This window comes from Dermacentor variabilis, chromosome 4 (genome assembly GCF_050947875.1).
Source record: "Dermacentor variabilis isolate Ectoservices chromosome 4, ASM5094787v1, whole genome shotgun sequence".
Lineage (NCBI taxonomy): Eukaryota > Metazoa > Arthropoda > Arachnida > Ixodida > Ixodidae > Dermacentor > Dermacentor variabilis.
Window position 1 is genome coordinate 127568588 of NC_134571.1, and position 25340 is coordinate 127593927.

Here is a 25340-nt window from a genome sequence, read left to right on the forward strand (position 1 = left end):
CAAATGCAGAAGGCGAACGAGAGCGAGTCTATGGTGTACAGTGTACCCAACATGGCAGCGCCCATCAGTACGCGCGTTTCGTGTTTGGTTAGTTGTTGCTTCCGTTGGAGATACGCTTTAGAATTTTATTGATCAGAAACAATCTGCTGTATCTCTTTTTATGTACGACATTCTGGATGAATGTCGTTGGTGAAATAGTGCTGCCGTGACGATGGATGATACAGGTAATGTTATGCGCCAGCGCTGCTCCGTGTTGAAAAGCTTTGGAACTTATTTGACGACGCCCCCACCCTTCCAGAAAGAAACCCGTCCCCTCCGCCGGAGATCGTAGAAGCCGATGAAACCTCGAGTGGAGACAGGATCGGAGAAACAGTGTTTAGCCGACACTGGCTGTTTCAGTGCCTTTTGAAAGCCATCAAAGTGAGTTTAGATCATATGCTCTGTGTTTATGTTGTGTGTGGCAACACCATATCGGCACAGGGCAGAGTGGGTTTGCTACCTGAAGGCCACGTTTTTTTGTTTTTAATTGTATGTAATTTGTAACCGAACTGACAGTTGTCGACAGGCGCTGATTATAATTTCGCTAAATGGAGAATTTCGTTAGACTGAAAATCACTCGCTAAATCACCGGGTAAAAAAATTGATTGCGAAGCCAAAAATGTAGTTTTCGCACATGCGCAAATTGCCAGCACCTTAAGTATGCACTTGTAGTTTAGTCAGCGAGTCGGGAGCACCGGCAAATCGATCGCCAGTGGACATCGAGAAACACGAACGTCACTCCGCAGAAACATGCCCAGACTCGGCTTCCAAAGTGTTCTTAAAGCAAAGGAAGGCATTGAATTCTCAAGTGCATTCTTGAACAAAAGGCCAAGCTATGTGGCTACGCCGCAGTGCATTTGTAAAGGTACACAAGTTATGTCTGCTTTCATTTTAAACTTTGCTTTTCTTGAGATTAACTTTTATGTGATGACAGAAAAGTGCATTGTGTATGCTGTAGCTTAGAGAGAGAGAGTCATGCCGATGAGTTACTGCAGTGATAGCACAAATTACACTCACTCAAATGGGAGGTGACAATGGCTGCGGTCCTTTAGTGATGCTTGAAAGCTCCGTTGTCTTTTCTGCATACGTGATGGTGAAAGCAAGGATAAATTTTCGTCTCAGTGTGTGTGCGTTTTCATCTGCATGATGAACTAAGATGCATGCCAGAAAATAGTATAGCAATTATGAATCATGTCACTGACTAACAAATTACAATATTGACGTTTCGGTGCCCATATTGAAACCTTGTCCGCGAAATACAAATGAAATGGCTGTCGTTGAAGCTGTTTATGTACTCTTGAATATGTGGCAAAGTGATTTTGCATAGATGGGGTGAAGATTGCCGTCTATTCTGTTGACGGTGTTGTCAGTAGTTTGAATGATGAGCGATTCTAGATGAAGCCATGATTACACATTTCGGTCTGTTGCCAACACCCTTGCACCATCCCAATAAATGGCGTGTCCAGATGCTTGCACGTGCTCTGCTAAGGTGTTTGTCGACATGTTTCCCTTTTTGATGTCATTCTGGTGCTGCTTCAAACTTCTGTTTAGATTTCCAGTTTCACCTGTATACACAAACTTGCAATCTGCGCATGTTATCTTGTACACATCTCCAGGAAATTTGCATTTGGGCAGAGCATGCTTCACATTGATGAGATCCTGTCTTGGCTTACTGCTAGGCATGTGTGCTATATGCGTGTCGTGTTTCTAAAAAACGTGCACGAGCGCTTCACTTATCTCTGCCATATAGGGGACCGCAGCATGCTTTTTCGGAAGCGCCGCTGGGCTGGACAGCAGTCTTCACCCCGTTTATGTGAAGTAGCTTTGTCATATGTTCAAGAGTGTATAAGCTGTTTCAGTAATGGTGATTTCATTTGTGTTTTGTGAACAAGGTTCCCGTACAGACACTGAAAAGTCAATTTCGTCGTTTGTTGGTCAGTGCCAAAATTTATAATTGCTATACTATGACGTTACCTCGCCAGACAGTTCTCCATCAAACCCTTGACTAAATTGTAAACTACGTACTTGCAGTATTTCGGTTTTAACCAATATATTTTCTAATATTGTTAAATTGGTACTGGGGAACCTAAATTCCTTCCCCAACGTCTGTTAACACTAACCGTCTGTTGAATCAAACAATTTACATTTAAACTCCGTTTGCACTGATCTTGATGTGCACATCCAGTTTTCCTTTGCATTTTTGACAAATGTCGTCATTTCCCTTTTTGGCTTCCTCACTAGGCTGCTGAAAATGAGAATGCCTGTGGGGAAGGTGAGAAAGTACTTTCAGAGGAAGAGGCTGTGGAGTTGGACAGAGAGGTTGAGGAGGAGCTCTGCACAGTTTGGGACATGGCGGCCAACTCTGTAAGCCTACAAATGCGTTTTATTGCAGCACCATTGCAACATTTTGGGCAGTCTGCTTTAACTTTGCTCTGTCCAACCTTTGCACTTTCGTGTTTTGCAAAAACGAGCTTCTGTTGCACATCATTGTTGTGCGTCCGTCACTTGTATTTCACGTCCTCAATGCACAGCGGTGCACCGCTTATGCAGCAAAGCAGCATGTCACTTGCGAAGCAGTCTAGATGCAAATAGATGTTATTTTGCATCCTGTTTTCTTTTATTCGTTTGTTTTTTTACATTCAACACCTATGTCAGGTATCAGGCAGCAACTTAAAGGGACACGAAAAGAAAGTATGTCAGGCTAGATTGAAAGATTAGGCCTCTGTAATGACGAATTTGTCATGCATAGTGAGAATAGAGCTTCTGTAAGCAAGAAAATGCTGAAAATAGAAAATTGGAGTGGAACCACCTGTTTGGACTATGGTACCTCTCATGTGACGGTAGCACTTGCTGATTGACAGAGAGTGGCATAGAGGGAGGTCACATGGAGGTTACGTCAACTCGTCCATTTCGGTGCAGGTGGTTCAGATTGAGGAGCAACAGCGAACCCTTTGGAATCCATTTTGCACATAGCAAAGTGACACATTGACCCACAGAGAATGGTGACAGACTTCTAGACGAATAACCTATCGGTATAGCTCGACTTCAGGATCCTTCACTGTCGTTCTAAGCTGTCAGCAGTATGATAATGGATCTTTATGTGCATAGTGTAATGAATTCCAGGGCATGAGCACATAGTGATTTTACTTTCAGGCCACTAGGCCACTATAACTTTGTAAAGGTGACTTAGTTGAATCATGAGTTTCTTCTAGCTCACACATCAGCATGTTAAGCATGCAACGTGAACAGTGATGATCGACTGTGTTGAGACAGCTGCGCCATGGGGGATGCTGTAGTGCAAGTATCCAGATCAAATTTTATTACTTGTGGTTGCTTAATGTACACCTAAATCTTAATACATTGGCACCTTAAACACATGCTGTGAGGCTTGGTTAGTGCCGCTAAACCTCTTGAAGGCTAAATTTGTCTTTTACTAATCAAATTTCTAAATTCAAACTTCCAATCTATCCCATGTCTTTAAACAATACTGACTTTGAACTTACTTCGACCTATAAGTACCTAGCGGCCACATTGACACCATCCTTGCATCTGCTAACCGCTGCCTCGCCTCCCCCCCCCTCCATTTAATAACCCCTGACAGAGGGCCTTTAGGGTATCATGAAATAATAATTTAAAAAAATAATGTGCTTCATTGCATTCAAAGTCTTTTTGGCTAAGTGATATTGAATTAGGCCAACCAATGTGATGTCCTGTGGCTGGAAGTAGCAATGTATGTTCTTGGTAAAAATCATTAATAAGATGAGGATACCATGACCGCTCACACACGTACGCACACATGTTTGAATTCATGAGCTGTTGTTTATTATGTGGTGGTAAGGTGGGATAAATTTAAGCTAGCTAAACCGAAACCTCACATAAGCAGGGTTGCTTGTATATCATATAATAACTTGAATACGTGCTATCCATATGAGACACAAAAAGTGTTTAGATCACATGTTTTGTGTGCCACATGGGGTAAGTAAAAGGGACATGCTGTCATGTTGTGTACGGTATTCACATGTGGTGTGCGGTGTCCATGGGGCCGTTGCGGTGTGTTGATGAAATGACGTGAAGACGACGAAGAAGACAAAGAGGCAATGATGCTGACATTTGGCGAGCAGAAGAAAAAGAAGAAAATGGTTGACGATGAAAGAACAAATTCGGCCACTAGAGAACTAATGCCTGAAGAACGAGAAAAAGAACTGGGAGAAGCTCGTGGAGCAGCACCGAAGCGAGCAGTGCCAGGCCACAAGAGCTCGTTGGGTACTGGTCCCAAAGCCCAGCTGCTGCCTGGCGATTCCTTAGCAGGCCACGGTCTGCTACACTTGAACCGTGAAGAGTTGCAGCTCTGGGCTTTCAGTGGATTTTCTGGGACTAGACTGCGCCAGGCCAACCCTGCCATTTTCTCCTCGTTCGTCCATGACTCGTTCACCCATGCCTAGCTTGTTCCTGCCGTCATCGTGAAGCGGGATCTACCGACTCGCCACCAGTACATCGACTGTCCACACGGTGAACACCCACAAACATTATTTACCGTGCTGTGGCACTCTGTAGTTCTATGGGACCTTAGTTTATTTGTTGGCTAGTATTAGGCAAGTGCCACAGTACTAACAGGTTTTTATAGTGCTCGTCTAATGCGATCTCTCATCATTGTATTCAAATAGGGTCAGTCAAAAATGCAAATGGTCTCGTTTCTCTTGGCAACGAAGGTTTCACCTCCGTTAACGTTATTTCTCAAACCCTTCCTCACAATTGGCATCCGTGGCGACAGGACAAAGCCATTTCCACTGAGTCGTGATATCTATAGGCAAGATGAGTCAACAAGAGCTCATAACGCTCGTGGAACGCATGGTACTTCAGGGGGCGGAGTTAACGACATGGGTAGACGTACAGTTAGACTGGGCTCAAAAGGAATATGTTAAGGCGTGTGAGGAACGGCTCGCGAAAAGAGAGGTAACAAAAGGATGTCTGGAGATGGAAGAGAGGGCTCTTCAACTCTAACTTCGACTGGCTGAAGTTGAAGGCAGCAAAGAAAAACAGCACGTGGTCGAGAACCTGAAAGAAATCAAAGCCAGCCAAGCTTGATAAATCCTCACAACCTGATACCGGTGTTCAACGAAAGTCATGATGATCTGGATGCGCATTTAAATAGGTTTGAGCATGTAGCTACTGGTCAAGAGTGGCCTGAGGCGAAATGGGCTACAGCTCTTAGTTTGTGCCTCAGTGCAGAAGCCTTGAAAGCCTTCAGTCGCCTGTCACAAGCAGAGTCCATGGATTACAAGAATACGAAAGTGGCCTTGCTCCAGAAGTTTCATTTCACAGCCAAAGGCTATCGTGAAAAGTTTCGGCAAAGCAAGCCGCAAGATGGGGAAACTGGCAAGTAGTATGCCACGAGACTACACAGCTTCTTTGACCGCTGGTTGGAAATGTTGAAAACAGTAAAGGACTTCATGTCCGTGCACAACCTTATTGTAGCTGAGCAGTTCTTGAGTAACTGTCATGGTCATCTGGCGCTTTTCCTAAGGGAGAAGAAATCCAGGACAGTTGAAGAAATGGCAGAAGCTGCTGATACCTTCTTAGAGACCCAACGGCAACCAAACTCATTATTTTTCCAGGACAAGGTGGAAAACAGCAGTTCCAAAGAGTGAGATGGATATACTTCTACCGTCTCAACTCAGATGTTTCATCTGTGATCGACTGGGACGCAGAGTGTCTGATTGCTGCACGAAACCCAAGCAACACTTCTGTGGGTATCTTTGCAGGCCAGGCCATGATGTGAGGGCATGTCCAAAGTCTAACGGTGGTTCAAAGAAAACGGCCTCCTGTATCGTGTCACCTGATGATAAATCACACATGCCTGAATTAACTGATGACTTGCAACAAAATAAATACATTCCCAGTGCACCAAAAACACGCACTGCAGAATGATTACACATAACTTGCCCATGTTACACGGAGGGGTGTTTGGCCACACTGTCTCTGTCTTCAGGGATACTGGAAGAAACACACTTGTTGTACGGCGTTTCCTGGTTCCCGATGCAGCACTTAAGGGTACTACTACCACCATTTTATTGGCTGATAGTCGCTGTATCGAGGTATCGAAAGCAGAACTACACATTTTTTGCCCCTTTTTTTCTGGAAAAGTGATAGTCAAGTGTATGATGTCACTTCTTTACGGTGTCATCATAGGAAATGTTTCCGGTTCCCTTGACGCTAATGACGCAGACACAATATGGAAGGAGTTGTCGAACCAGAAGAAACCGACGACTAACGAGGCACCCAACTATGAAGTGAACGCCTAGCTCAGTTCTTGTTGGTCTCTCAAGCAAAAGACAATGCTGAAAGCTGACGACTGTAAAGTTTGGGAACTTGGAAGTGACGCAGAAATCATTTCACCTAGAACAAGATAAAGAGACGACATTGGAAGCCTTGTTGTGCTAAAGTGGGCACAGTGATCCCTGGCAAAGGGGCCACATACCAGTCATTTACGATTGATAAAGGAATCCTGTACCGCTGTTACCTGGCTCTAGGTAAAATGTTTCAACACATGGTGGTTCCAAAAGGTTCTTAAGGCCCAGTGTTAAATTTGACTCACGAAACTCTGATCTCTGGATGCCAAGGTATCAAGAAAACAAAGGATTGAGTTTTGGAGTCATTCTGCTGTCCTGGTGTACAGGAGGAGGTCTGAAGATACGTGGAGTCTTATTCTAAAGGCAAAATAGGCAAAGCACCTCTTGGACAAATGCCTCTTATCGATACAACACTTGAACAAGTTGCCGTGTATATTGTTTTACCTCTGACACCTGTTTCAACAAAAAATAATCGCTACATTCTCATCTTGGTGGATTTTGCCACATGGTATGCTGATGCTGTGGCTCTGCCCACAATAGATTCAGCAACAGTAGCAGATGGGCTGTTGGAAATGTTTTACCAGATAGGATTTCTAGGGGAGAACTTTTGCAATCAATCCTCCTGCTTCACGTCAGAGACTGAGGTAAGTGGTTTGCTTGCTCTTAATCACTTCAGTTCGACACCTTACCCAATGGTCTGCTAGAGAGATTCGATGGTACTTTGAAGCACATGCTGTGTAAGTTGTGCCAAGAGCAACCGAAGTCATGGGACTGCTTCCTTGCACTGCTTTTATTTGCATATCGAGAAGTGCCTCAGGACAGAATGGGCTGGCTTTCTTGCAAATAAAGAAGAAGGGGTGCCGAGCATGAGCAGCAGCCACAAGCTCTGTTCTCTGAGTTGCTGCCAGATGATAAACGAGTCAGGCATCCGAGTGTGGGTCTAATCCCCGTAGTTGTTTTGCTACATTTCAAGTGGTTCCGAAACTTCCCTGTTGTCTGGCCCTACAATCCGGCAATGGAACAACTTCACACCAAGTGCGGCTTCGTCCGGAGGGCCATGTCTACGAGTGACGCCCTGCTGACAGACGAGACTAGCCCTGTGTGGGTGCTGCACCAGCACCTCAGCTCGTCTTAGCGAAGCAGGCATAGCTCACAGAGTTCGACCGTGCAATATACAAAATACGTTCATGGATGCAGACCTGGAGGCAGACCTGACCACAGCTTTTGAGTACGAACAAAAGGTCAGCTTTACAAAGACAAGCTTGTGCCTCGCTACTGAGCTGTGTCGACTAATCTTTCTTGTCTCCGTTGACTCCACTGCGAGTCCTGCAATGCAACTTGCCTCGACAGTGTGCCCAGCTGCCCTTTCCGTCCCACCTAGAGTGTCGCCTGCGGCGCTGTTCTCCCACGTTGCCCTGCCAAAGCTGCACGTCTCTAGCTTTTCTGGTGAGCGGCGCAACTGATAAGACTTTTGGGACCAGTACCAAGCAAGTATTCGTGGCAGTCACTTGCTACCCAAGACAGGCGAATTTAGATATCTGCTGACATGCCTGTCCGAGTCAGCTAAGACAGCAATTCAGGGTATCCGCCTCACTGAGGAAAACTACAATGTCACCATCTGACCGGTTCGGCAGTCATTACATGCTGGTCGGTGACCACCTGGACCTCACAATGGCAGCTAATCGCAGTTCAGCCGATCTAGACAAGTTTCGAAATGTTTACGATTAGTACTTTCCGCATGAGTATACTAGAGGGCCTTGGTGTTTCACCAGATGAGTATGCTGCTGTTGTGCGTGTGCGACACATCATCATGAAAGCCTTACCACCTGACTTTGGTATCCTGTACCGTCAACGGCTGAAGGAGGCTTCTTTGTCGGACAACGCTGACACAGCGGCAGTTACAGCAGTCAAGACCCAGCAAGTGAAACATCTTATGACCTTCCTACAAATTTAAGTCGAGGCGAGGGAGGAAAGCACTCTCGACCAAGCCAGCTCATCTGCAATCTAGTGGCATCATCAACGTGAATCACGACCTCTTGAGCTAAATCCGCTTTCAGCAGCGGATCTGTCAATTGAAGTAAGATCGCCGTACATGCGTCCCTGACTCCTGTGCAACACGTCGAGCCATACAGTTTAGAAGTGCTCCACATCGCTCACTTCAGAAAAAAATGCAGGAAGCTTCTGGCGTGGAGGCATTGCTTTCGCCGTGCCAAGTGCAACTATGTCGCCAGTGAGTGGCGAAGCACCAGAAATTTGCAATGTGCTCACTTTGCTGGACAACACTTGACGTCGCTATGCAAGGTCTGTACTCCAAGTAAAAACCAATCAAAGCGTCTGGAACGCGTCAGGGACTTCCGTGCAGTGTGCCAGCGGGCTGCAGTCCATCGACACACAACCTCAAGCAACTTCCTCGTCTCTGAGTGGCAGCGGACTCATGTTTGTATTCCTCCAGACGGGCAGAGCCTGAGTTGTCGCATCAGTGAGGTCAATTCTGCTGCTGTTGCTTCTAGACACAGGCAGTCAGCACACTTTCGTTCGGCAGGACATTGCTCCAGCATTTAATTGTACAGTTCAAGGCGTTGAGCACCTCAGCCTATTCACCTTAAGGACAACGCATCACCCTGTGACCCTTACATGTGAATGAGTGTCCATCACACTCCAAGACTAGCGCAGTACCAACGAGACCACTATAGGTGTCCTCAAACTGCCAGAAATCTGCAGTGACCAGTCCACCAGTGGATGGTGCAATCATCACCATGATGACAAACCTCAGTCTTGTTTGCGCTGATGCAAGCCCTGAAGCAGCTACTTTTCGAGCAGCTACTTCTGATATCTGCTAGGACAACAGGCCATATATTTAGATTATCTGCTCAAGTTACCACAGTGGAAACCTGTTTTGGATGAATGGTCCAGGGAACCCTCCATGACTTCTCCCAAGGTTCAACTGTACAAATCACGTCTCTAGTCTTTGGTACTGGAGGGCCTCCCAGAGACGATGTGCCATTGGAAGTAGACAGTTTTTTGATGTTGCACCTGAATACAGTTGGCATGCGAGACATAACTGAGGAAGGTAACGAATACAAGTATAAAGCTCCCCTCATCATGGAAGGGAATGGGACAGTGCTGCAGCTCTTTCATCATTTACTATGCTTCCATACAAGAGTGCTCCTGCCCAGAGAACAAGCCATCACTATGCCTGAGAAGGACGGCGAGAAGGTGGCAAGGACAAGGAAAACAAGGTAAACGCAAAGAACAAAAGAGATGAGGTGCATTAGCGCAAGCTCTTGGGCCAGTTGGTGCATTATGAACTTGAAAAAGGGGGTGCCGTCCGTGTCTAACAAAAGAGACTTCAAGAGACGCGAGAGTGGCACAGTTGCCGATGATGGAACGCCGCCTAAAGCTGTGCCCACGGAAATGCCTAAGGAACCAAAGTACAATAGCAGCGTCGCGAAGTCTCCTAAAGGCAAGAAATATCCACCTCCTACAAGGCTGTCCAAGCATAACAGACGAGGCTCAAGGCCATTGCTAACAATGGTTTCATGCACTCCGAATGGCAATTCAACAATGAGTACAAGCATGACAATGTGCAACTATGTCAAGACGCAGGTGTACCGATGTCGCCCTTCCGTAATGAATGCCAGTGCACAACGGTGCAGCAAAGCTTGACACGGAGACATGTACTGCACAAATGCTATGTCAAGCCACAAGGGTGCCTGCGATGGAAGGCCACTGCCGATGCAGCATCAAGTGGAAATGCGAATGAGGACAAGCCAGCGTCAGATGTATTACGATGCCCACAACATACCCTGCAGCCAAAAGGACTTGTATTTGGAACTCGAGGAGCAAGTCCTACCACCGGCAATGTCGGGACCAGAGGCTGAACATTACCACTCAAGCCAACACAGGCATTGCTACTGTGATCATCACTTCGATCGATCACCTAGTTCACTATCCGTATCGCTGTTAAGGTAGTCACTTGAACTACTCCCGTCATCAATTGAACTGTCGCTCAATGTGCTAGCACAATATCCGCTGCTGGCGTCCAATGTATTCACTGAGGCCATGCAGTAGTGTACTTGCTCAAAACTGGCCATTGCATATTTGTCGCATCAGGAGTGTGTTGTAAATAAAGAAGCAAAAGGGGTGACAAACACGAGTGGCGGCGACGGGTGCTGCTTGCCGAGTTGCCGCCAGATGATGAAAAGTCAGACGTATGTGTCCGGGTCTAATCCCTGTCATTGTTTTGCTACATTGTATTTTGATCTTCTTTTGAGCTAATATATGGCCGATATGCCCGAGGACCCCTAAATGTTCTCAAGGAACTATGGACCGGGTATATTGACATGCTGTGCACGGCATCCGTGTGGTTATGCAATGCATCGACGAACTGACACTAAGACGATGAAGAAGCAATGATGCTGGCATCTGGTGAGCGGAAGAAAAACAAGAAAACCGGAAATGATGAAAGGACAAATTCAACCCATTGTGAACTAATACGTGAAGAACGAGAAAAAGAACAAAGAAGTGCTGGGAGAAGCTCGTAGAGCATCACCGAAGCGAGCAGTGCCAGACCACAAGAGCTTGTTGGGTTCTGGTCCCAAAGCCCAGCTGCTGCCTGGCTACTCCGCCTGCCTGGCGATTCCTCAGCAGGCCACGGTCCGCTGCACTTGGACTGTGAAAAGTTGCAGCTCTGGGCCTTCGGTTGATTGTCCAGGACCAGACTGTGTCAGGCCGACTTTTCCATTTGCTCTTCATTCGTCCATGATCCGTCTGCCCATGCCTAGCTCGTCCTTGCCGTCATCGTGAAACGGGATCTACTGACTCGCCACCAGTTCATCAATGCCATACGGCAAACACTCACAAAATTGTTTAGTGCACTGTGGGACTCTATAGTTCTGTGAGCCTTTAGTTTATTTGTTGGCTGTTATTAGGCAAGGATATAGTACTACCATGTCTTTCTAGTGTTCATCTAACATGGTCTTTCATCATCATATTCAAATAGTCTCAAAAATGCAAACAGCCTTGTTCCTCTCGGCAGCGAAGATTTCACCTCCGTTACCGTTATTTCTCGAGCCCTTCCTCACACATGCCTGTCAGCTAATGGGTGTAGAGGACTTTTTGATTTGAGCAACAGGATATCGAGAGCATGGTGGTTGTTTGATGTTATAATATGACTGATGCAAGTGACTGAAGATTCCTTTGCTTCCTTTCCCTACAGGATGTTGCACATTTCCTGCACGAGTTCAAGGCCTCTGAGATTTTTCAACAGATCATCTCCACTTCAAGGTCACCTCGTTTAGTGGTGAGCTATGATGCACTTTATCTTCTTTCCCTCTCACTTATTTCCAGAACTTCCCCTATTGCATATTTTTTTTAGCATCATTTCACATTTGTTTATCAGAAACTATTTTTTGTTTTTGAAGTAGTTTTTAGGGCAGGGCTATTTCTCTTTATAAAACATGCACCTTTCAGCCAAGCTGAACACTTCTAAGCACAATGATTGACCATCTGCCAAGTCAGCCATCTCATGAGGATGATAAAAGTTATGAGGCATGCAATGCATAGAACAGATAGCCCTTGGTCTGCTAGAGGAGCAGATTGGGTGCCAAGGGAGGGAAAATGCAGTTGGGGGCAGTAGAGGATTAGATAGAGGGATGAGAGTGACAAGTTAGCAACTATAGCATGGAGGTAGCCGCCACAAGACAGGGACAGACAACCATCGTTGGGACGTGCGGTGCTGCTGCTGCTACCAGGGATGATGATGATGGTGGTAGTGGTGGTGATGGTGATTATGACTGTACGTGGAACTTTGCTTGCCTGGTATCAAATTATTTCTCTTTGCTGCCATAGGAAATTTTAATTGGAATTCTGGGAAACATGGCTGTATTCCCTGACCTCAGCTTGGCTCTTTCCAAGGAGGAAGACCTCCTGTGAGTATACCCTGCAGACATGCATCTTGTTCTTAACATGGGTTATTACAGCATGTTGTTGCTTGTCCAGGCAAATGGCTATGCAGCTGCTTGGAGGAACTGACACACCCACGTTGGTTCAAGTGTTGAGGTGAGATGGTGCCTGTGGCTGTTTCATCAAGCCTATTCTTGCCGTTTCTTATGTATTTATTAGTGCAAATGCTTGAAACTAGAAAACAGGAATGTCTTAGCCTGTTGTGGACTGTTCCAAATGCCCATGTATGAGTAAGCCTTGCAACAATATCCAGTGCAGTTTGATTCCCCGTTTCTGGGAATAGTAGTTGGGCATTCATGGCAGCCAGTGTTGCCCAGGGAAGAAAATTTTCCTAATGCTCATTCTTGGTAAATTTATAAGCCCATCAACTTGGAAATTGTATTGTTCAAGGTCTTTGAACACATAATGTTGAGAATTTGCATGCTTAAGATTTTATTATGTTTCGAGTGGAACACTTGAATATAAGAGAATGATTGCAGTAGTGGAGCTTTAATCAACGCACAACAGGCAAGGTTAGTTGTAGATCACAATGTCACAGGGAGTTTTGACTTATTTGGAGAGCTTTTTTATCAGATGAACACAACTGTTGCAATAGGTGAATTTATCATAAGGGAAACAGTGCTTTTCTTAGTTTGTAAGTACAGGAATTTGACGGTACTACCAGCTTACAATGTTCAGGACAGCTTTTGTAATAGCAAAATATGGATGTACTTGGTGTCATTCATGGGTGATTGCCAGCATCAGCCCAAAAATGCTTATATGAATGTGGTAGCAATGGGAAAGTGGGCTTTAGTGAATAAATAATAATGCAGTGCCAACTAACAACAGCTTCCAAAATAATATTGCTGATTTTGTGACTGGCTTTGTTTTCGACTGAAATCAGTTGTCAGTATGAGTTGCATGCGCCATTCGTTTCCTCCTTCTATCCTGCGGTAGTATTCTTAGTCAATCGCTTTTGAGGATACATTCAGTTTTGCGTGACACAATGTTCAGCTAGGAGTTCCAGTGGAGTGATGGACCTGCTGTCTGCTGGTTTATCCATTGAATGCACACCGAACGTGATATGCCCGAAAGTGACTGGCCAAGAATATGGCCCCTGTTTTTCATGCTGTTTCCATAGCAGCACCCAAATGCAACTAGCCCAGAGCTTTGCACATTTATTAAAGCTCCAGCTTTTCCAAGTTGGCAGCTGTCGCGAAGTGAAACTGATATGGCTTATAGGAGTCAGTGGATTACAGATAAGGGGGAGTGGGGGCTGATAAAATTTACGGGCTGGTATAACGTGAAAGGGCACACCTAACCAGCTTTGAAGTAAAAATTGCTACATGGTTGAAAGCTAAAACCTTGCTTGAGTAGTTCTGCTGTTGAGAGAACATTCTCAGTGTTACGTTTGAGATTTCAGATTTTTTTTTTCTTCTGTTACTGACCTAGTACACTTTTGAAAACAACTTTTACCTTGCATGATTTCGCTGCACATGCATCTTGCGGTGTGTGATGATGTTGCAAAAATGCCTTCTTATCTTTTTTTGCCACAAGCATGTGATGTGTTTAACTCACTTGACTGATCTTTTATGTTGTACTTGCCCTTTATGCCATGGTATGTACGTTATTCTGTTGACTTGTACTTGCTATTGTCTCTGCATTATATATATATATATATATATATATATATATATATCAACTTCAGTTATGTGCTTTATTCTGTTACATTGTATTGTTCCTGCTATTTTTGTACCTGTACTTCTGTTTACCTCCCTACCCCACTGCAATGCCAAACTGGCCCTGTGGGTACCTAAATAAATAAATTAATTAATTCTTGATCATTAATCAGGTGTTCCCTCTCATACTGGTCCTTCCTGTACGATACCTGCAAAAGAGTCGTGCATGATCCTTTCTTTTTTTCTTTGCAGACTTTGCCACACATGCCTGTCGAATAAAGAGTCCTTGCCATTTTGGCTTCAGGCCATCCGTTCATCTGACAGCTGCCTCTCAGGCATAACATTCATATTGGAAAACTCCATCAATGGCAAGTCTCTCGTGCATGATTGCACATCGCCTGTCTTTTCTCACTGTCCAGCATGCATCGCTCTGGCGTTCCTAATGAAGATCATTGTTGTTCTGTTGACAGCACAAAGGACTTGAAAACGTAATTCTACACGTAAGGTTCGTAACATGCCAGATTACCTGTGAACTCGGTTCAGTTTTTCAGTTTGTTATTGAGCTTACAGTTCTTGAAAATAGTAAATATATACATATTGGCGATGCTATGTACTTTCACCCTCTTTCCTTACTGTAACGCATGCACGTGCACTAGTTTACCGGCTTGTTTACAGGCCAAGGAAAGGCCCCTTTAACTGCACCCGTTTTTCCGTGTGGTCAGCTGCATGTCACAGACAAAGACAAACATTACGGTTATGTTGAGATGTGTAACTTATTATTTGTTATCATTAAAATAGTATGCTCTAGTAAAGGTACACCTGTTTGTGGTTTTGATGAGCTGGGAGAACAAAGCACACTTGTTTCTCAGCAGTATAAAGTAAACATAATGTAGCCTTAAAAAAATGTTTGTTGTTCTTTCTTGCATGGTCAGAGGAGGTACAGTTGGCGTCAAAAGTTAGCAGGGCACTATATCTCGCAAGAAGCTGAATATTCCCGCAGCCTGGAATTTAAATGTGCAATCTTGACTAGCACATGTGGCTAACGCAGTGATGCACTATTTTACTCGCTGCAGGCAAACTTGTTGTTATATACCTCCGAGCATGACCCTACTTGTTGTGGTACTGCTCAGTTCTTGATTGTTATACTTTGCCATTGATCCTTTTATTGGCTTTTTTTATTACGAGAGCAATTATATGGACACTACAGGTGAATCTGGACATATGGAATATGGACACGCCAGGCAAAGCCGTTGATGTTCCATACAAAGTCCAAGTGCAAGAACATAGTGGCTGCATGCTGTAAGTTGTAGGTGCGAGGGAAAGCTAGCGAAGGTGAGCTGAGAAGGATAGAAGCTTGATGCGGTGGCATCTTCTTCGCAAGGGAGGATGGCAGGGAGGATGTGTGCCATCTTTTCTTGCACGCAAGGGGGGGAGGGGTGGTGAGGCAGGTTAGTGCGCATCTCCTCCTCTACTCTGGTGGCTGAGCGCAGCCACACAACCCCTATCTTAGAAGAAATCTACGGTGGTTTCGAAGGCTAGCCGACCCGAAATAGCTGATGGCTTCGCGTGCCCTGCGTTCTTATGTGCCTAGTTTGCATTGAAGCGAGAAGGGTAGCTCGTTTGCCGCTGCTGCTGCCACTATTCATTACACCAGCGTTCCCACTGTGAGCGTGCGTACCAGTCGTGTGACATGTGTTCATGTTTGCCTGTGCGTGTGACACCGTGCTCGTTAATTTAGTAAGGAAATGCTTGCATGCCAAAACGCCATTATGATTCTGAGGCACACTGTAGCGGGGGACTCCAGATCAGTTTTGACCACTTTCGTTGATGTGAACTCAATGCACAGTACACAGCTGTTCTTGCATTGCACCGCCATCGAAATGCGGTCGCCACATCTGGGATTTGATCCTGCGACCAGCGGCTTAGCAGTGCCACATCAAAGCTACTACGCCACCATGGCGAGTTAAGCGAATGTTTACATCAATTCATGCAGGGGATGAAACTACTAACCTTACTTCGTATAGCTGTCTAATAAATTGCTGTTGCAATCAATGCTTCTCGCACTTTTGGTGCAAAACTGCAACTTCTTTATTTTTATTTAATATTTTCATTTCTTTATTAAAATCAACAGTTAAAATTGTATAATATTATTGCTATTAGCAGTTGGCATTGTTACTGCCATATGCCATGCTGTAACGCCTTTCTTTAATGCGTCTGGTTGCGATACATACTTATCCGTGCAAGAGTGTAGGAGGTCCCCATAAAGTCCTTCACTATGGGGCTTTCTCATGTGTAAAACGTCTGTTTAAAGGGAGACGCTCCTCGAAAAAACAGTTCTTTAATATTTGTACTAGAGATTTGAAAATACAGCCATCTTTAGAGCATTTCAAGCAGATTTGAAATATGTCATTGGTTTCTGTGTAGCTGCTATAGTTCTTGAGTCAAGTCCTACACAATGGCAAAATAGAGTGATATTGTGGGCACTTAATTGTGTAATAAATTTTCGTAAAACGCTTTGTGCTGTAGCTTATTTAGCTTTTTGTAGACCGCAAAGTGCCGATATCTATTCAAACAGCGTGTACAATTACTAGAACTATAAAAAAAGAAAAGAAAAATTAGGACACTTCAACTAATTTTTTTCACAATCACATGAAAATAACCTTGTGCACTTACAAGTGTCTTACATTAACAAAATTTGGCATACATACTCTTGAAGATATGTACAGTGCTAATATCTACTTGAAATTGCAATATCTCCACGCAGTAAGTTGCGAAAGCACATGGTTATATGTAAGAGAATTGAGAAAAAAAAATTTGTTGAAATGTTCTAATTTTTTTGCATAGTTTGAGTAATTGTACAGACTGTTTGGCTAGATATCGGCACTTTGCGATCTACAAAGAGCTAAACAAGCTACTGCACAATGTTTTCTGTGAAAATTTATTACATAAAAAAGTGCCCATAAACATGACTATATTTTGCCATTGCGCATCACACAACTATAAAACTATAATATCTACACAAAAACTAGTGCCATATTTGAAATCTGCATAGAAAACTTTATACTTACCTGAATTTTGAAACCTCTAATACAAGTAACAAAAAAGTTGTTTCGAGAGGTGCCTCCCTTTAAATATGCACACCTGTACTATAACAAAAAAATAAACCTGAATCTCAGAAACTGCGCAGGAATACAGCTTTTTCATGAAACTCAATCTTGGTAAACTTTTGATGCCAACTGTACATACAAGTGCTGTCTCTCAGAAATATTTTAAACATAATACCAGTCTTGTTAACTGAGATTACTTGCAGAAGTTGCCTGATTAATGCTTCATTCGGAGTCTGCTTGTTGCTCCAAACGATTTCATGGTCATGATGTATTTACTTCGCTTTGTAATAAAACACCTCCACATTTCGTTACACTTCTTCCATTGGGAAATACTGCTGCATCCAGCATTTAACATAACCTCGGCATGTGCATGCGCGGAACGGCCAGTGCAGAGGTCTTCCCTTCCCGCATTCCCATTTCAGAAAGTAACACACTGTTGAGATAACCGCAATCCAGCTCTGTATTTGTTAATGACTTCGGCCACATCTCACACGGATTAGCACTGTCCCTGATTCCCTTCTATGTTCTCACCGCTGCCTACGCCTGCTTGCTGCATTCGACAGAGGAGCTGCTCGGCGCTACTCTGCAAGTCTTGGACTGTGTCTTTGATGAAGACTCGGAGATGTGTGCAATGTGTGCAAATGAAAACTTTATCGAGGCACTTTTCACGGCTGCCAGCCACCTGAGGTGAGTGTGAGGCAGTGATTTATTCTGGCTGCAGAAGAACAGAAGTTCCACACTGCTTGCATTAAAGGCCAGGAAAGCTTCAATGCAGCATAGTGGAAAATATTTTGTCAGTTTTTTTTACGCTGCACTGCAGAAATAGAAACAAGTAGACACAGAGCAAGAAGACGAAATAAAGTGCCCATCAGTGTCAACCAGGTGAAGCCAAGGATGTCATAGCAGGAACTAACAGAGTCTTTAATTGAGGTGTAGAAATAAAAAGTTGACAGCTACTTCAGCATGTGCTAAAGTAAAGAGGATGAAGGAGAAAGCCTGCATACTCGTAAGACATTAGTTAAGTTACTTGTCATTATCATTTGAATGTGTTGTTACTTCTTACTACTTGTTTTCTCCTACCAAAGATTGTGGGTATGAGTACCTTAATTAATTCTATATTTATTAACTGTGCCTTAATTAACTTCACCTTAATTAACACCAAAGGCCATGAGTTCGACTCCCACCAATGCTCATGGGTTCGACCATCAAAGGTGGCACCATTAAATTTGGTGCCATTGAATTGTGGTCCCGCCAGAGGTCAAGGGCTCGACTCCCGCCTAAGCTCGTGGCTTTGCTTGTCTTAATTAACACCAAAGGTTGTGGGTTTGACTCCCAGCAGTTTTGGTGCCATTGAATTTTAGTACCATAACGCCGGATGATGAATTTTTTGATAATGCCGGATATTGCATTTTTCGACCCGTGAGCCACTTAATAATAATGAGGGAAATGAAAGTGTAAGAAAAAGACAACACGCTGCTGGTAAGAGCTGAACTCACAACATGACATTTACGATGCTCTCCAAAATGAATTACTATGGTGACTGTCCTTGTACAATTTCTTGGGCATCTAATGCATCATGCAGAGTTTGTGGGATCAACTCCCACCAGCAGAATTTCGTCTTTACTTCCACTTTCAGTTCTACATTTCAATTAAAAATATTTAACTTCCTCTCTGCTTTACAAGGCTTGATAGTTTGTAGATTTCATTTGGTTATTATTATCAATAAATCAATTTCCTTGGCTCCCCTGATTATTCTAGCATGTCAGTGCTCCCGATTCTTTTTGCCATATCAGTGTCAAGGCATTCAAAATTACTTAAAAAAAAAAAAAAAGGTTAAGAGTGCCAACAAAATTTTGACTACAGTTTCTTCCAAAAGTGTACTATAATTACGTCCACAAGGCTGGTGTATTTTCATTTGGCCCTCGTGAGAAGGGATCCTTAATGTAATGCCACTGATAGGCTGCAGAAGCAGATGGGGCCAGTTCAGAAACAAGATGCACCAGTGTGCTGTCTCATACAGCAGTGGCATAGGGATGCATTCCATGTCCTGGATGCATTCTGTGGTGGATAAGCTGTGGGTCCCACACATGACATTTCTGCAACTTCTACAGTCGATCATAACACTGCACAGAGGATTCAATACAAATCATTCAAAACTATGGCCGTTTGAAAAAAAAAAAGACAAAACAGCTCAGCTGTGTTTAGGTCACAGCCACTTGCAGAAACATCCTAATGAGAGCTTTCAAATAGAGTATTTTGAAGTATCAAATTTAGAAGCATTTTGTGTGTTCATTGCAATAACACAAAAGCTTATGTAACCTAAAATAACATGATGAGTAGTAGTTAAACATGGAATCTTGCTCTCCAAAGTTTTGACATGGGGACATGTCTTTGTCAGGGCAGTGACTGCTTCCCTTAGCATCGTTTTTATGTACACGAAGCTCACTCTCCCACTCCCTCAATGGGTGAGTGGGGGGAGAATAGGTCAGAGTTTGGTGTGGTGTAGGTGATGTCAGAGAAGAAAAAAAATAATAAAAAGAAATGTAGACAGATGGGAAATTACAGGGGGAGGAACAAAGGGATGTTTGGAGTTACGAGAGAGGAGGCGAACCATGGGGTACTGATTTTGGGTGCTTTCGACAAGTGAATATAACAACAGGAACCAGAAAAGAATTTACAGACATAGGTAGGTGTGGCCAATCGCTGTGCCTGGTCTTCTAAGAAAGCAGGTACTGTCCAACTTATCTCTGGAACTTAAAAGAGGTGGGAGGAGGGGTGTGAGTGGCGAACAAGAGTACCTGGTAAGCCTGTGTTTGGTCAGAGTCCTCCAATAGCTTCAATAAAAGAATGTATTAGGGGACTAAGGTTCGGTTAAGAGTACAAATGAAAACTGAAAGAGCATGCATAGACATTCGTCTGGGGAAAAGAAAAGAAGAAAGGGTAATAATAAAGGGCTACTGGGTATATTTGTGTGATTAGTACAGTGAATGGATTCAAGAGCTCCCTTTGAAACATTTATAGCTTTTCGTTGGAGTAAAACTTGTGAATGAGATACAAATCTCTGTATTTTCTGTCTCTGGGAGACCGGAAGTTTGACTACGATATAAAGGGATGCATGCTGTTTGTGTGTATGCACTTTTAAAGAGAAGCTTTCTTAGCATCTTCCTGAATTTTGAAGGTATTATCTAACCGCTGTCAAGCATTTGTTGTGCAAGCATACACACATCAGTGGGCTCTGTGCTGCAAAAGCATATCAAGTTCTTGCCAGGCAGTATGCTCCACAAATATGCTTCGACAGGTGTAAAAGCGCAGTGGCTAAACGTAACGACAGGCAAACAGAAAGACACATACTAGGAACGGGGAGCTGAGCAGTGGTGATTAGCTGACATATGCACACAGATTTGCTTTGAGGTATACTTTTTAGCGTATTCTGAGGTTGAAGTTTACTTTCACATTCCTCACTGGACAGCTCACGAGAGAAGTATGGCTCATTGGATGCATTCTGGCACCTACTGCATGTCATGGACTGTGAGACTGATGCCAAAGAACTCCTCTGTAAGTCCTGTGCTGAAGCTCCTTTCTTTGCTCATTAAATGTATTTTCTGTTCATCATTGCTTTTGACAATCACTCTCTGATGTGGGTTACTTTGGACTAGCGTGCATCAAAATAAAGAACACTGCTATAGGCATGGTACTGATGCACTCTGTGTACTGAGCGGTTGTTGATATCCATACTGTTAAAGATGCCAGAGCACGTTGCTGGTGCTGTCTTTAGTAAGTTGTTTAGTACTTAGTATGTTTTGTCAGAACTGATATAGAATGAAGCAATGCCAAATTTCCGAACAAGGAAATGCACATGTAATTTTACTAGTGCATTGCTGGCATTGAATGGCCGAAAGGTTCAATATGGGCAACATCATTTGGAACTGATTCTTACATGTGTTCCCATGGCAGACTTTCCTATGGGTCGGTGTCTACAGAGACTTTTTATTGGAGAGACAGACGTTGTGGTCATTCTGGTCTGTCAGGTTGGCTTAGCCAATCTGGGTTCACTGAAAGTGATAACTGTGAAAGTGATTGATCTGGAACACCACCCCATCTCACACAAAGGGTAGCTGAAGCAAAATAAATAAAACCATTCAGTTCACCATCTATTGTTCATCCAGGAAGGAGTTCGATTATTGAGTGAACAGCATGTGGGGAGATCAGCTTTTGGAACCGATTGTTATTTGTTTCTTTTTTGCTCCTGTAGAGAGTTCTGCAGGCGTGCGCTATTTCCTAATAAAATCAATATGTTTTAAAGTCAGTGCTCTGTAGTCTGTGTAGTATTCGCTTCTGTAGTGAGGAACTACTGTTCCTCACTACAAACAAGAGCCTGCAAGGCACTTGTTGAGTGAAGCACCCATTAGTTATACTGAAGAAAGCCTTGTGTCTACAGGCATGGTGATTTGACAAGGCACACACAGGCATGAAAACGTGAGCTCAAGGTGTGAACTGGTGGCACTAAGATCATTTTTCATCTTCTCAAGGACTGTATTAAACAATCTTTTACACTGACAACCTGCTTATGTATGTATTCTCATAGCCATCTCATGGCACACTGGCTGTATGATCATGCATTTCAGTTGCCTTGTACACCCGTGGAAACTTAAATTTTCAGCCAGGTGGCCCAACCATCGTTATTCCTGGTTGGCCAGCCATAAAGTGCCAAGGTACACTAACATTGCTGTGGAATAGAAACTGCACTGTTTTCTTTGTAGTGCCACGCTGTGAAAAGTTGGAGTCCCTGCTTGTGCACTGGCTTCAAGGACAGGAGTCATTGCCAGTGCCACCCAGGCACTGTTGGCGAACCCTAGGTTCAGCAGTGACCCTCGTCAGCAACGTTCGGCTAGCCACTGGCAGCAAGGCTGAAGGTGACTGGGTGGCTTTTGTCATTGCATTGGCTGTCTGGTTTTAACCTGATCATGTCTGCTGTCCAACACTCCTTGCGAGGTTCACAATCAGTGTCGGCCAGTGCGGGCTTGATATTGTAATGGGACAAAGTAGCCGCAGCCTTTGGTGGAATGCAGGGGCCTTACGAACAGGGAATAAGTGGTTTCAGCCAACTTGCGTGGGCGATGAAATTAGGTCTTCTAGAGCATCTCAGTGAAGATTCGTGCAGTACCAAGGTGCACCTTTTACCTGCCGTTGTGGCTTAGTTGTTAAGGCATTGCATTGCCAAGCATGAAGTCACGAGATCAAATCATGGCCACTGCGGCCGCACAAAACTTTCACGAGTTATACATTCCAGATGTGTACACATGCGACATGTGTAGACCAGGGTTGCTTTGAGTTTTCTTGATGCCTTGGCATGTAACCTTGAACTGAAGACAGCAGTTCAGACTTGGCATTGCAATTATTGCAGTGCATTTGTCAGTTCAAGGTTGTAAGTCTGCTGAGTTGCCAAGAAATTAAGCATTTTAGCCAAAGCTGCAGTTCGCATACTTTTGCTCGTGCGTGCACATAAAGTGTACTTGGAATTTATAGCTGCCAGTAGGTGGTGTCCTCATTGCACCCTCAACGATGGCTTCCTCTGAATCTGAATAATCGAAACTAGTGGGGCGTAAGATCAAAAGGAAGGAAAGTTAATGTAGAAATGGCTCTGCATTGCACCATGGCTTGTCCACAGTAGTAAAGCAGCCAGAAAGTCTTACGCAAGCATTATACATTTATGAAACACTGTCAGTCTTTACCGTCCAGCAGTGTGACAAACTCTCGCATGTGCATCAGTTTTGCATGCTGTTCAAGAGTGTAGCATTATGGTGTCGCAGTGAAGCAGCACATCATAATCTTGAAGGCTGTGCTGTTGGCCTATCACGATGTCATTGCTTGTTCTCAGGCGAGCAAAATGCACTGTGCAGAAGCTAAAATGCACTTTTGGCACAGGATGAATAGTCCAGAGTGAAAGTATCCTTTAAAAGGCATAGTATGTATGTTTTCAAACGAACACAAAAAAGGCCATGCCCACTTTATAATCAAGAGCTAACTTCATAACTTCCATTGGTATCACCAAGTCAGCCAGCACCAGAAGCAGTAGGCAATGAAATTTCTGGTGTTTTAGACATCACCAATGCATGCAACATGTACGTACAGGTGCAGCCACTGCTAGCGGGGGGAACATGAGAGCTCGTGGCATAGCTTCGTGGAGCGCTACCACCGGCATCTTGTGAAGTCTTGGTAGACAGCTTGTTGGGTGTTTCGCCAATCGCTTTCATTGTGCCTGCGTCGGCGTTGGGGCTCTCCGCGGAGCGATGCCACGACTCCTGCATTCCCACTATCAGTGGCCGCACCTGTATACACGTTATGCAAAGCCTAGGGTAAGGCAGCACTGCTCAGGTACTTTAGCGCCACTTAAAAGCGTCCTGCTAAACCACATGCGCCTTGAAGGACGGTGCAATTGAGAACAGTCTACTAACTATTGTAAAACCCTATGCCACTCATGATAGCAACAGTGCTATATACCCACTGAGGTGACTTAGAATTCTGTAGCAGAGCTTGCAAATTTCAACTCCAGCCACTGTAGTCGCATTGCAGTGTGTGCGTGCGGTGCCTGTGCTATGCAGTGCAAGCTTATTGTGCACTCCAAACGAACTACAAAACCATATTCCTCTTTATTGAAGAATAGAGCAATTCCCCTATACTGTCTTTGGTTTCAGAAACATGTCGGCCCATTTGGCAATAGAGTCATGTAATGCTCAGATTACTTGTCACTTGACATGTGGTAAAATTTTATTTCAGATGACGAGCTTTATGGAAGGTTGAGAGAAATGCACTCGACACTTCAAGCACGGCTGCACGAAGCACAGTCACACAGAGACTCCAAGCTCCAGCGACCCGAAAGCATAGACGACACATTCCACATGCTGCAGGCCGCTCTTGAGCAAGCAAGACAGTGTACAGGATGAAAATAAATTTTTTTTTTAGTGCACAAAGCTTGGACTGTGTGTCAATATTGACAAACCTTTAATTACTGTGCATAATGAGAGGCGTGAATACACTACATGACCTTGTGTATTACATAGAGGCACAGTAAATTGCATTTTATCCGTACAATACAGCACTTTACATGCGGCATATTAGGCACAATGACGACGCACACAAGAAAACCGTACCACTCTTTCACTGTTTTGCGGTCAAGACAATAAAGTCGTTAAGCCCGAGACGTGCTGCACTCTGTGTATGTCGCACTTCGCGCTGCTATGAAATTCACAAGCCATTGCAAATAGGGATCAACGAACTTGTGCTCTCACGAGTACGGAACGTTTTTCCAAGGTATAATATCGCTTTTTTTTTTTTTTTTCGACACATTAGTAGTGACGAAGTAGGCTCTGGCACGGTAGGCGAAAAGCGTGCGGTGTCTTGCCTCGGGCGCTGTTTGCACGTCGACACTTCACGTCGAGCGAAGAACAGATCAATTAAAAGAACTTGACGCCTTCGCTGCCATCGAAAGATATCAGCTCGGCTTTTCCTTGCTTTTCTAATGCTTGCAAGGATAACCGCAACAGGTCCATGTCGAGGCCAGCGAACTCGGTGTCGGCCGTATCGTCTCCCTGCACGAGCTCGTACAAGGTGCACACTGCGTTCAAATGTCCCGTGGCGTCCGCCCAGTCGTAGATCAGCTTGCCCCACTCCTCGGGCGATCGCCAGTACACGTAGCAACGCGTCTGCTGCTTATCGGTCCAGGCGACCTGGCCTCGCGAACTCATGTACCTGAGGACCTCCTGGAGAGAGTCCGCCGACAGCTTTCGAGAGATGTCCTTATTGTGGAACAGCGGCGACGCGAGGGCTTCGGCGACGTCGAGTACGTAGGCTTTGTGAGCCCTGTAGTAGTTCAGGATCAGATTGCTCCACGCCTCGAGCTGCTTCTCCCTCGTCGCCAGCGTCGGCTGGAGCGTGAAGAACGGCGGAAAGCTGTACTGCCACGGCCATTCGAAATCGGTCGTCATGACGGACTGCCCTGCGTCGGAAGACCAAACACCACGGAAATAAATGTCAGCACCAAGCAGCAGCAGAAACACCCGTCTCGAACGAGCGGGGCGTGTACACGGATTGGCCTGGATTGGCTATGTATTCTGTGCTTGGATGTTACCACCGGTTACTACAGTGTGAGCTTTTTTTGTAATGAGCTTTTATTTTTTTTATATCAGTCGTAAATACGGTGAAACTGTGCAGGTAAAATTAGC

General features: G+C 44.4%; 2 protein-coding genes across 2 annotated transcripts; one reads left to right on the forward strand and one right to left on the reverse strand.

Moving 5' to 3' along the window:
• The first annotated feature begins 28 nt into the window (after positions 1–28).
• On the forward strand, positions 29–24062 carry LOC142579749 (protein saal1). Its single transcript, XM_075690278.1, has 11 exons — positions 29–224; positions 299–420; positions 2281–2403; positions 11608–11691; positions 12240–12319; positions 12390–12449; positions 14264–14379; positions 17682–17805; positions 20588–20673; positions 21879–22031; positions 23896–24062. Exons 1-11 carry the CDS (start codon positions 212–214, stop codon positions 24060–24062), a joined length of 1128 nt encoding a protein of 375 aa, XP_075546393.1. The 5' UTR covers positions 29–211.
• Positions 24060–25219, reverse strand: Vps25 (vacuolar protein sorting 25). The gene has a single exon (XM_075690283.1). It carries the CDS (start codon positions 25101–25103, stop codon positions 24573–24575), a length of 531 nt encoding a protein of 176 aa, XP_075546398.1. The 5' UTR covers positions 25104–25219; the 3' UTR covers positions 24060–24572.
• Between the last annotated feature and the right edge of the window lie 121 nt (positions 25220–25340).